A 13,911-nucleotide genomic window follows, 5' to 3' on the forward strand; every position below is an offset into this window, starting at 1 on the left:
GAACTCCACCAAGATATTGTCAAGATAAACATTCTACTTTGTGCTCAGGTGATCTAAAAATGTTTTCATCAATTTGTGACTGCCAACATATGTACTGTTGCAGCAAATGTTTTGCCCAATAATAGTACCGATACCAGCCCAATTGTGAAAATGCATGTTGTGAATTCTTAAAATTGGGAAATTGGTGTACTGTGAAACCATTATTATTCGTCCGACATTAATTTTCGCCTTTTTGCGTCCTTTGACCGATGGACGAATTCAAGATCCTAACGAACAATCATGTCCCATATTTGAAACAAATAAGACTGAATTACAGTAGGCATGAGGCATTTAAATCCAGTGTAATCCACGCATATACACAGGGCTCGAAATTAACACTCGCACACTCGCAAAATGCGAGAAAAAAAGATTGCAAGGTAAGTTATAAGCCACTAGTATTTTTTGCAAATAAAGAAATAGTGAAAAAAAAACGTGTTATATTGCTTAATGCGTTCGACGGCGTAAACGCTAAACCGTAGGTCAATTTTTTTAATGTCCAAATACCCATATGCGGAAGCGCGCACCTTGTTTGTTGACTGGTATACTTATAATACAGATACACAGATGGTATTGATACAAAGAACATGAAACAGTCGACTATTCACACTCAAGTTAAATCCGGTTTTGACACAAAGGGGTGTTCATTATACAGTGTACTGACAACTGACATTTCCTGTAAAACGCGAATGCAATAAGGCTGTATCGAATGCGTCCACTTCATTTAGCGCTAATGTTGATTAGTGTTGATTAGCGCTAATTGTTAACAACTTTATTACCCATTGTGTGTATTGTGTTTTTCAGGGGTGTTGCAGATTATACAGCCTACACGCGGCGAATCCGGATTAAAGACAATACTATTAAACGCAATTAAAATATGACGATGTGTGATCAACACCTGACTATTCTGCGCTTTGTTACAAATTAATAAAGAACATTTTGATTTGTGTTTGGTTGTTTGGTTTTAACTGCATCTACTATTTTTGTACATATACATAAAAACCCGTACCTTTGTTGTTTTTTATAACAAAAACATTTTTTTTATAGATTTAATACTGTTGTTTATCAATAAATGCAGCGTAATTGGCAATTGGCTTCGTTGTTTAAAACACTCGTTAACGATTATTCAGTCCCACTTATCCGCTAATCATAACAAAGAATGTGTCAATGACATAAAATAATAAGGGACAGTTACTATCACCTAAAATAACAGACTTGTTAATTGGCATATGCCAAACAAGGCCCACCTCCTGCAAGTGACTACCAAGTGTCACCTCTCTTTCCCCAGCACGATTTTTTCGCAACCGCGTATTACATGTATTACAAACAAATGGGACGTTTTTGTGTTTTTTTCAAAACCAGAAATGGACGAATTTAAGAGCGGACGAAATAGTCATTTTTATGAAAAGGGCGAAATTTTGTGCCGACGAAAATAAATGGTTTCACAGTATTTGATTTTTTTCTAACAGATATGTTGAAATTGATAAATCAGTGTTGTTAAGATGTCAATATAACATTTACTTAAAATCAAGCCATACAGCTGCATAGGGAAATTAACTAAATGTAGCATTCTATCTTTTTTTTAGAAACCTTCAACTGGGATATTTTTGGACAGCTACTGGGAAATGTGTAGTTTTTCCTGCAATGGGAGAGTGCTGTTTTTCTGGTACTTTATACAGATGGAAAAAAAATCACTGTAATGTCTTCTAAAATATAATATTAATGTGTGCATCAGTACAAACAATTATCAAAACATCTGCAGTACACCATTCTTCCTCATGCAGAATGAAAAAAACTGCCAAGAAAATACTGGCAAAACTATCAATAATCGCAAAGCAGAAAACCAAATGTTCAGATGCTAATAGCCCACAACAGTGCTGCGCCACAAAATCCAATCAATTCTCAGAAATAGGGAACCTCAGATGTCTATGGTCAAAATAACTTCTCATTATTTTCTCAAAATGATTAAGTTATTGTTATCTTGTGACAGTCACAGGATATTGAAATATTTAACACTTTGCATGCTGGGAAATTTGTCGTCTGCAAAAATGTCGTCTGCTGAATTTCTAAAATTAGCATTTTCTTCGATTTTTTTCAAAGAATACTATCAGAAAAGCAAACAGTTTGGATCCTGATGAGACGCCACGTTTTGTGGCGTCTCATCTGGATCCAAACTGTTTGCAAAGGCCTTCAAAATTCGGTTCCAGCACTGAAAGGGTTAAGGAGATTTTTTTTCTGTTGTGTTTCTCTTTCAACCACTTAGATGAACAGATGGCAAAATATGTGATGACATTTTCGTGGCATTTGCCTTTGCAAAAAAGTTTTGTTCATAAAATTTGTAATGTATATAAATTTATATCTCTCTCATGAAAGTCGAGACAAGTTAAGTTAAGATATAAATTTACACCCCTGCCATGTTTATGTATTTTTATGGGAAAAAAATCTTTTAATAATCCTTAGACAAAAAAACAACCATACACTTAAATATGGAATATTTGATGTAAAAGACATTCGCACAAGCGTGTTTTCATGCAACAAACGGAAACCTGAAAAGAGGTCCCTGAATGTAACATTAAGTCAATGAAAGGAAACTAAAAGCACATCTGTTGCGATTTATTTCACATCAGCAAAAACTGCACTCATGCACTCTGTCAGCTGCTGTCATAAAATAGGCATTGCCATCACTCATTTCAGGTTTTCCTCTTGGCGGTGCATTATATTAATTCAGACTTGCTACTCTAGCACATGCCAGCAGAGCTGAACTACCAGGGCATCTGCCCTTACAACCAGAAAGTAGCTATTTATAGCTATCTGTTTTAGGTATGTATGCAATAGTTGGCCAACATTGAAAATCATGAAGAAATTATTAAATTTTCAGATTTTAATTTAAAGCAGTGGTGAACTTAACCTTTTTTCTAATCTGAACATACATATACGTACAGATTACAATGGTTGTGATGTACAACGATAAATTTGTTTTAAACACTATATTTATGGTTATCTATTTGGAAAGATAAGTTAATGCAGTTTAGAAGGAATTTGTTCACTGAAAAATAAAATTGTGCTCATTTGAGAACATGTCTTTTTCTGATCCCAGACATAGAGTCCCAAAAAACAAACCATTTTAAGTCCGCTATTGTTGACTCTAATGGGCCAAACACTTCAACAGATTTTTTTTCTGGCCTGGCTTAAGATTTGCTTGTGCTTTCCATTCTTTTCATTACATTCACTGAGTATAAAACCTCCACTATGTTTGCTAAAAGATTTAAACAGTATTTGAAGAACCTTTTATATTCAAGCAACATTTTCATTAATTACTTAAACTGCTTAAATTCAGGCCATATTTGAAAATGCTTACAAAGATGTAGTGGTAACAATTGTGTTATCACATGGCAAATATAACAGTCTTTGATGCAGTCTTTGAGTACTTTAAAGGTGATTGTTATATTTACAATTTTTGGAATCAATATGAACCTCGTTCTGCAAAATGGGGGTTAAATGCATGTGCTTGAATGGCAAATCAGGGATGACACTTTCGGCCTAAACTGGATTTTTGCAAAGAAGAGACTTTCTTTAAATAAAACTAGAGCTTTGTCACAGACGTGACGAATACCCCCAAAAGCCGCATTGATGCAGAATATTTTGCATGTTGTCTTTACAAAAAACAGCGGACACAATGCTCAATATTTAAAACGCACTAAGTGACCCCGTGACATAGTTTTTGACCCGGCATGGCCCATGATTAAACTTGACCTACACATCATCTAGATACAACTTCAGACTATTTTTTTAAGTGTGGTGATGATCGGATGAAAACTACTTGATTTAGAGAGCGGACACCATGCTGAATGTTTGGTGAAGATTTGATGAAGTTACTACTTGAATTAGAGAGCGGACAACTACATGCTGAATGTATAAAACACACTAAGTGACCCTGTAACTTAGTGTTTTACCTGGCAAGGCCCATGTTCAAACTTGGCCTAGACATCATCTAGATACAACTTCTGACCAAGTTTGGTGAAGCTCGGATGAAAACTACTTGAATAAGAGAGCAGACATGGAACGACCCACCGACCTACCTACCTACCAACAGACAAGTTCACTCCTATATACCCCCCTAAACTTTGTATGTGGGGATATAAAAAAACATAAAAGCGAAAAGTGTCATCCCTGATTAGCCTGTAGGGACTGCCCCTTAATCACAGAGCACAGCCCATATGCATGGAAGAAAAGGCAGTAGAGCCGCCTAAATGGAAATCTTGAGTAACTAGTATATCAAGGGCGATTTTTACTATAAATATTAGTGGCCAAAAATGGGTGCGACTAAGGAAAATTAGTTCAATTAATTCTGAACATGTATGAAAACAATAAGGGTTTGGAGAAATATTAACATATACCACTCCTACCTGTTTTTGTCATAATATTTCAGAGACCATGGTATTTACCACACCATTATTTCAGTTACCAAGCAAATGTGTGTATGTAGTATGTTAGCATTTTTCGGCGTAAGCTGTATTAAGCCAGCTTTTCACCCTGACTTGACCTTTGTAAGTGTCCAATAATATTCAAATAAAATTTCCCGCGGCTAGGTACGAATGAATACACTTCATTTATTCCATTGGCTGATTTGAGTATAACACCAGAACATTGGAAACATATCCGCGTCTTTGTAACACTGTTTTACTGCATGAAACAAGTTTATCTCTAATGAAAAGGCTCAATAGATAGAACAGTTTTACAATTAATGTTCGACATAAATTCAGTTTGTGCGTTCACCTTTTATTTTCAGAGAATTACCAGCGCAAAAGCGTTTATACTAAAGGCTATATTCTCATATTTAGTACTTACTTGCATTGCATTTCAACCCGCGACATTTCGGGTCAATTCGCGGCCAGTGTGTGAAAGTCAGAGTTTATATACAGTTCATCTCCGGAGTTGGCAGAAGGGGTTGCGATCTTTTCATTGAAGGAAAAGATTGGAATCTATGCTATTTTTGTCTGATGGAGTAAATAGTTTGTTTAGTCGCTTTGTCGATATATCAATATTTTAGGCACAGCTGTTGCCTTGGTCGTGTACAGTTGGCGTAAACAAGCCGTCGTTTCAGCAGCAGAATTGTTATCTAACTTTAATGCATTGCATTCCAATCCGCAAGGTATCAAGGTCAGTTTGCGGTCAGTTGCAGAAATATTTATATAAACGCCGTCTCGTAAACTTTGTGCACTTGAAGTCTGTTTTGATCAGAAAGATACTAAATAAAGATATTCGGCGATATTATTGTGGTATGTCAATCATCGATTTTTAATATGTTTTCAACATTTGCATGATAAGGACCAATTTTGATAAAATTAATTAGAAATATTTATCCATTTAGACCAGTTTATTAAGCATGGGCACAATAATTCACTATACTATAATTATGCAATTTAATAAGATTTGAGTATTGCCGGCTGACCTATATGCACTCGTTTATTTTCATGTTTCTTGTGTTTTTCTATTCTGTAAATATAGATATCTGAGTAATAATATCACATAAAGCAAAATAAGCCACGAAATCTGGCGCAACACCCCGTAATTGATTTGCTTGTGATGTAGCTAAGAACTGCGCAGAAAAAAGGCATCCGCTACTTTTTATCTCATAGAGATAACTTTGGATCGTTCATAAACATCGACCAAAATCAACGCCGTATATCTTTTTTAAAGATATTTCTTGTTTAAACTACATCAAAAACATACCTCATTATACTGGTATGCCTTTGTTAAGACAGTAAACAACAAGCAACAAACTATTTGTATGCCACAAAGTTAACTGATAAATAATAGCCTTACTGCCAAAAAATTATCTATCCAGGTCTTTTTTCCTTCTTTAGCAAGGGCCTTACTAAGGCCCCTTCTCCCAAGAGAAAGGCCCCTTACCCAAAGATAATTACTTTAAAATGCTGCAATTTTCCCCAAATTTCAAGCTTACATGTACATTGGTTATTTGTTTCCCCCTTTCCAGTTTTGTTGATATTCCCCCCCCCCCCCCCTTGAGATAACAAGATATTATTGGGACACATCTTCTGACCAAGTTTCAGGAAAAATGCACCACCCCCTGGCAGCCATGTTTTTCAATTAACGGGCATCATTTTTGAACTCATCCAAGATATTATTGGGATGAATCATCTGACCAAGTTTCATGAAGATCGGACAGTTATTGTGGCCTCTAGAGTGTTAACAAGATTTTACTATAGCCATATAAGGAAAAATGCCCTGCCCCTTGGAAGCAATTTTTTTCAAGCAAACATAATTATTTTCGAACTCATCCAAGATATCATTGAGACCAATCTTCTGACCAAATTTCATGAAGATTGGACAATAAATGTGGCCTCTAGAGTGTTAACAAGGTTTTACTATAGACATATATAGCCATATAAGGAAAAATGCCCCGCCCCTGGTGGCCATGTTTTTAAAGCAACCAAAACCATTTTCAAACTCATCTAAGATATAACTGGGACAAATCTTCTGACCAAGTTTCATGATGATCGGAAAATAAATGTGACCTCTAGAGTGTTAACAAGGTTTTACTTTAGCCATACAAGGAAAATAGTCCGCCCGTGTGGTGGCCATGTTTTTCAACCAACTGGCATCATTTTTGAACTCGTCAAAAAGATTTTACTTTAGCCTTATATAGCCATATAAGGAAAAATGCCCCACCCCTTGGCGGCCATGTGATTTAAGCAAACGTACCCATTTTCAAACTCAACCAAGATATCATTAAGACAAATCTTCTGACCAAATTTCTTCAAGATTGGACAATAAATGTGGCCTCTAGAGTGTTAACAAGGTTTTACTATATATAAGGAAAAATGCCCTGCCCCCTGGCGGCCATGTTTTTCAACCAACCGGCATCATTTTCGAACTCGTCCAAGATATTATTGGGATGAATCTTCTGACCAAGTTTCATTAAGATTGGACAGTAAATGTGGCCTCTAGAGTGTTAACAAGATTTTACTATAGCCATATAGCCATATAAGGAAAAATGCCCCGCCCCTTGGCAGCCATGTTTTTCAAGCAAAGCTAAGGTTACCATTTTTTGACTCATCAAAGATATCAGTGGGACAAATCTTCTGAGCAAGTTTCATGAATATCGGAAAATAAATGTGGCCTCTAGAGTGTTAACAAGGTTTTACTATAGCCATATAATGAAAAATGCCCCGCCCCCTGGCGGCCATGTTTTTCAACCAATGGGCATCATTTTCAAACTCGTCCAAGATATTATTGGGATGAATCTTCTGACCAAGTTTCATGAAGATCTGACAATAAATGTGGCCTCTAGAGTGTTAACAAGATTTTACTATAGCCATATATAGCCATTTTAGGAAAAATGCCGCGCCCCTTGGCAGCCATGTTTTTCAAGCAAACGTAACCATTTTCGAACTCATCCAAGATATCATTGAAACCAATCTTCTGACCAAATTTCATGAAGATTGGTCAATAAATGTGGCCTCTAGAGAGTGAACAAGGCAAATGTTGACGTCGCACAACGGACAACGCAAGACGGACGACGGACAAAAGGCGCTCACAAAAGCTCACCATGAGCACGTTGTGCTCAGGTGAGCTAAAAATGGAAGGCCAGGACCTTTCCCTAATGCAAGAAAAAAAGCCCTGCCTCCTTTTTAGTCAAACTTGCATGGATCATTAGATTGAAAGTTTCAACTCACACATGTAGATTCTAACTCATGGGCCTAAATATAAGCATCATGTTTCAATGTAAAATTATATCAGCCAAACATTAACAAAATGGAGCAGGAATCTAATATAATTTTTTATGGGAATTTCATTTCTATGGGTTTGTAAATATAATTTGTTACATGAAGTGTACTTTGCTTGTAAAGGCTTGACGGTAAAACTACGGTATCTGACATAGATACGTTCAGCTGATACTTTTCACTCAACTGAAGATATTTTTATTATATTTATGGGGTAAATTTAAAGCAACTGCTATTCCATTTGCAAATTACTCATGCACGTAAACACCTTTAAGATAAAATAATCATTAAAACTCTAGAAACATTATTAGTAGAGAAACTTCAGTTAAAGCCACACACCTTGAAATGAAGTTCATGTTAATAGATTCATATAGATGAAATTTGAAATTGTGCAAAATTGTCATTAAATTTATAGCCTAGTTAGCAAGTAATTAATTATTTTTTAAATTTTAAAACCGAAAGTAGGATTTCTATATGCATATTAACATTTCAACAAACGCGAATATTTTTAAGTTTTAGCGCAAAAAAGGCGGATTTCTACCTTGTAAGCACTAGATATACTCTAATTGAGATAGATAAAATTAAATTTTTAGCCTAGTAAGCAAGTAATTTATTGTTTTTCAAACGGTAACGCTTTTAAAACCGAAAGTAGGATTTCAAGACGTATACGTCCATTTCCAAAAAAATGCGATTATTTTTAAGTTTTAAAGCGCAAAAGAGACGGATTTCTACCTTGTAACCACCAGCTATATTCTAATTGGCATTGATTCAGTATGTTTCTTATTTATACTTAAATTTACTATGTCATTTCAAGGTGTGTGGCTTTAATGTGTTGTTGTTTTTTTTGTTTTGTTTTTTAATTTTGCACATTGGTATATTTGAACTAAAAAGTTCACATATGTTTGTTTTACAACCTACATTTTTGTCTGAATGCAAAAAAAAACACAAAAATGTTTATGGACCTGATTTATGTGCTTGTTTACATATATATCGACTCAAGTTACAGTCAGTTAGTATTATAATACACCAAACACAACACTATATTAACCCCTTACCACTATGATACATATTTTGACGCATTTTTAGTCCCTTAGAAAGTTAAATTTAATTAAAGACCTTCCTTACTAGATTCAAGATTTAAAGGCTTAATTTCCAACCTTAAGTTAATGATGATCAGCAAACAGCATAAAACCTGAACAGACTGCAAGTTACTCGCAGGCTGTTTTGATTTTCTGCTGTTTGCACATAGCCATTTTCACTTTGCTTCTAAGTGGGAAAGGGTTAATTGATTGAAGCTGGGGTAACCACCTTGGAATGGGACCCCTCTTTAACTCTCACCTTTTTCCTCAAGTTAAGGTACAACTCGAAGGGGTTTGGCACTTTCTCCATGGTGGTATTGAGCGGTTCTAGTTCAGGGCTGATATCGGTGTCCATTGAAGTTTGGTTCCCGTCTTGTCTGCGGAATTTCCGTTTCCTGGGTAGAAGGTCCGTGTCCTCTTCGTCTTTCCCAGTTCTACTGCTTGAGATCTCAGGTTCCGGTGACACGGATGGTGATATGCTTGAGTCGACACCATCTGAATTACCAGATCAATATTTAGTAAACATAACATGGTACTGATGTATGAAACAAAGACATGAGACAAATAGCCTTACTGGTATTACTGGATTCACCGAACTCTTCACTTTAAAAGTAATACACATACAGAGGTGTCTTTTTAAGCTTACAGCCATTGTCATACTAAAAAGCAAGATATCAGGTAAAAGGAGGAAAATAACACTCCAGACATGGAAGAATTCTAGGATCCAAAAAATTTGCAGGGCGCTGCTTAAATGGAGCAGGGTTCAAAGTTGGACCAATTTGTTGAACTTTTCAGTTAATTTGCTATATTGAGGGCATTGATGAGTTTTATGCTTCAAAGAAACCTTTGAAAGAAATATCTATTAAAAACTCACTGAATAACTGCATGAATATTCTTAAAGATATTAGACATTCAAATTTGTTGTGTTTACCTGCCTAACAGGAGCAGAGTTAAAGAGAGAGACTGAAAAAGGGGAACCAAACAGGAGCAGAGTTACAAAGAGACTGAAAAAGGGGAACCAAACAGGAACAAAGTTACAGAGAGACTGAACAAGAGGGCCTGAAAGGCCCAAAGTCGCTCACCTGAGATAACAAGATATTATTGGGACAAATCTTCTTACCAAGTTTCATTAATATCAAAAAATAAATGTGACCTCTAGAGTGTTAACAAGGTTTTACTATAGCCATATAAGGAAAAATGCCCCGCCCCCTGGCGGCCATGTTTTTCAACCAACTGGCATCATTTTCGAACTTGTCAAAGATATTATTGAGATAAATCTTCTGGCCAAGTTTCATGAAGATTGGACAATAAATGTAGCCCCTAGAGTGTTAACAAGATTTTACTATAGCCATATATAGCCATATTAGGAAAAATGCCCCGCCCCATGGCAGACATGTTTTTCAAGCAAAGGTTACCATTTTTTAAATCATCTAAGATATCATTGAAACAAATCTTCTGAGCAAATTTCATGAAGATCGGAATATAATGTGGCCTCTAGAGTGTTAACAAGGTTTTACTATAGCCATATAAGACAGGCTTTTTCCGCTCAATTTTGGGATAACGCCACACTGAAATTTTGGGAATTTCGTGTTGTGAAAAACCCCATTTTGGGAAAAAAAATAATCGCAAAATTGGCTCAATTGGGAAAACTTATCGCATGTAAATAGTGTTTCTTATATTTCAAAGAAGCAGTTAACTGGTAAATAACGACTATTTTGATAACTTATGATTAAAATTTTACAAAATATTATGAACATGTGTGATAAGTGCAGGGTTTTTAATCTGAATTTGGGGAAAAGGCCTGGCCTTTTTTGAAGTGAAAAAAATCGCGCCAGATTTTGAGGAAAATAAGGAAAGTCTTAAATAATCATTAACATATTTTACAGTTTTTAAAACAAATTCAAGGCAACAGATAATTTAATTATGCAATACTTTCTATTTTCTACACTGGATCAGGTAAACTTATATATTTTAAAGTTAAAAAAAAAAACAAAACAAAAAGTTTTTTTTTTTTTGGAATTGGGAATTTTTTTTTTTCAATTGGGAAAAAAACAACCAGATTTGCATTGGGAATGGGGCCGAATTTCGGACCCGTGGGATAGGGCGGAAAAAGCCTGTAAGAAAAAATGCCCCGCCCCCTGGTGGCCATGTTTTTCAACCAACCAGCATCATTTTCGAACTCGTCCAAGATATTATTAGGATGAATCTTCTGACCAAGTTTCATGAAGATCGGACAATAAATGTGGCCTCTAGAGAGTTAACAAGATTTTTCTATAGCCATATATAGCCATGTCAGGAAAAATGCCCCGCCCCTTGGCAGCCATGTTTTTCAAGCAAACGTTACCATTTTCGAACTCATCCAAGATATCATTGAAACCAATCTTTTGACCAAATTTCATGAAGATTGGACAATATATGTGGCCTCTAGAGTGTTAACAAGGTTTTGCTATAGCCATATAAGGAAAAATGCCCCGCCCCCTGGCGGCCATGTTTTTCAACCAACCGGCATCATTTTCGAAGTCATCCAAGATATCATTGGGATGAGTCTTCTGACCAAGTTTCATGAGGATCGAACAATAAATGTGGCCTCTAGAGAGTTGACAAGATTTTGCTATAGCCATATAAGGAAAAATGCCCCGCCTCTTGGCAGCCATGTTTTTCAAGCAAACGTTACCATTTTCGAACTCATCCAAGATATCATCGAAACAAATCTTCTAACCAAATTTCATGAAGATTGGACAATAAATGTGGCCTCTAGAAAGTGAACAAGGCAAATGTTGACGTCGCACAACGGACAACGCACAAAGGTCGACGGACAAAAGGCGATCACAAAAGCTCACCATGAGCATGTTGTGCTCAGGTGAGCTAAAAAGGAGAACCAAACAGGAGCAGAGTTACTGCAGCCTGCTAATTTGTCTACATCTGACCCTTTTACATTTCAAGTTGCCAGTTTATAACTCATCAGCTTTCATAAATGGAGGTAATACTCTTTTTGTTTGCGTTTTATAACCTTTTTTGAAGACGTAATTAAGCGAATGGGCAGGTAATTCAAGGACCATTTCTGAGACTTACCTGTCTAACAGCAATATGACCACGTGTAATAATGTAAAAATGACTGCAATTTGTATGAAATAAAATTCATATATGTGATTTAAGAAATGCTGTGAAAGTTCTGTACTGACCTACATTTAAGTTATCAGTTAAAGAAGGGCTTATTTCTAAAAATTTACACAGTTTTAAAGGTTCTGTCAACAAATTGATAATTCAGACACAAATGTTGTTTTATCATATTCTGAAAGCTTAATACCAGTTCAAGTTGAGAGCAAAAGTCTTCAAATGTTGCAAAGAGCCTAAAACTTTCCAACAACAACCTCATAAAATATGCAATATGCCGGAGGGCATCCATGTAACACAAGCGTCATAAACATTTAATGGGCTATGTTATCAATTACTCATAAACAAAATGTTAGTGTTCATAGAAGATAAAAACAGAAGAGTTTGTAACAGACTTGAAGATGAAAGGATATTTCCACACATTTTACATTAAAACAAAAGTGCTTTCATTATAACCAAAAATGTAAACCACATTAACGAGTGTTGAGGATCGCTAAAAACTACTGATATAAAAAAAAGCACAGGCCCCTAAATCCTGAAGTTGTTCATTTGGATACAGACTTTCTCTGATTCTTCAGTTTATAAAGGCGCGTACAATTAACTATCTTGCACTTAAATTGTCAGAATTTCGGATAGCTATGTCAAACTGCTTATTTAACCCTTTACTACATGTACTAAGTTACTCATTTTAAGATGTTTGTTAGTCCCTTAGAATATCAAATTTAATTGAAGACCTTTCTAACTACCAGTAGATTCAAGTTTTAAAGGCTTCATTTCCAACCCTTAGTTACTGATTAGCAGCAAACAGCATAAAACCTGAACAGACTGCAAGTAAATCGCAGGCTGTTCTGGTTTTATGCAGTTAGCACATAGCCATTTTCACTTTGCTTCTAAGTGGGAAAGGGTTAAATTCTGTTATTATATTGTTACTGTACATGTAACGTGACAACCCTTTTAATGGCCGTGAAGAGATAACATTCAAGTTTCTAGATTCATTACTATACAACATTCAGTTTGAAAATAAACAAACTAGAAAGGAATCTACATGATTCACACTACCATTCATACATGTAGCTGGCACATGAACTGTTTTAACATTAGAACATGAACTTTAGTCCCTTCATTCAGTAGTGCATTTGAATTTCAACAAAGCAGCTTAGATCTGCTTCAAAGAATTTCAATAAAGCAATGGAAATAATCTCATGTGCCCATTGAAAATAGGCCAATCCATACTATTAACAACTGTCTTGAATTATAACCTGTGACAAAAGCAAGTTTGGCATACAATGATTTGGCTTAGTCACAGAATATTCTTGATATGATCTTCACAAAAACGCCTGTTTATTTTGCAGATTGTGTTAACAAATGTTATTGAATGCAGTATTAGCAATATTATGAATGGGCAAAATGACAATTAAGTAAAAACTGCCTGAAACTTGAAACCATAGTGGTAATTGAATTCTCATTTTGGATGATCTTTTTGGCAACAGCAGGGTTCGACATTAACTTTTTTTAGAGCAAGTCGACCGTCGGACCAGCTCCTCTTAAAGTGTACTAGCCCGAACCCGATGTCTACTAGACCATAAATGACATAATCATCGCAAATAAACACAATTGTGTCATGTAACTGTTTAATAAGGACTCATCAGTAAATAATCAGTGAACACCAGATTTTTTTTGATGCATTGAGTAAAACAATAAAATAAAACTTTTTTTTTTGCTTTCCTTCGTCAAATTCAAGCCATGGGAACTGACTCGATTTTCCATCTAGGATAAAATTGACGTGTTCGTGTTTCTTCATATTTACGTTTCGTGTCAGTTTTAGCGTCAGATTTTTTTTATTAACTGATTTGTCGGACGAAAATCCGAACTTGAACAAGCCATTCTTTTAATAACATTCTCTTGTCTGCTACGCAAAAATGTTTACATTGACG

The 13,911-nt window shown here is 35.6% G+C and overlaps 1 protein-coding gene across 2 annotated transcripts in view; it reads right to left on the reverse strand.

Moving 5' to 3' along the window:
- Window positions 1-13,911, reverse strand: part of LOC127844081 (ankyrin repeat domain-containing protein 11-like) — a 125,922-nt gene that overhangs the window by 13,785 nt on the left and 98,226 nt on the right. For both annotated transcript variants that reach the window (XM_052374050.1, XM_052374049.1), the window contains exon 10: window positions 9,123-9,358. In XM_052374050.1, coding sequence (XP_052230010.1) covers window positions 9,123-9,358 — 236 coding nt within the window. The remainder of the gene's footprint in view (window positions 1-9,122; window positions 9,359-13,911) is intronic.

Source organism: Dreissena polymorpha, chromosome 9 (genome assembly GCF_020536995.1).
Source record: "Dreissena polymorpha isolate Duluth1 chromosome 9, UMN_Dpol_1.0, whole genome shotgun sequence".
Taxonomy (NCBI): Eukaryota; Metazoa; Mollusca; class Bivalvia; order Myida; family Dreissenidae; genus Dreissena; species Dreissena polymorpha.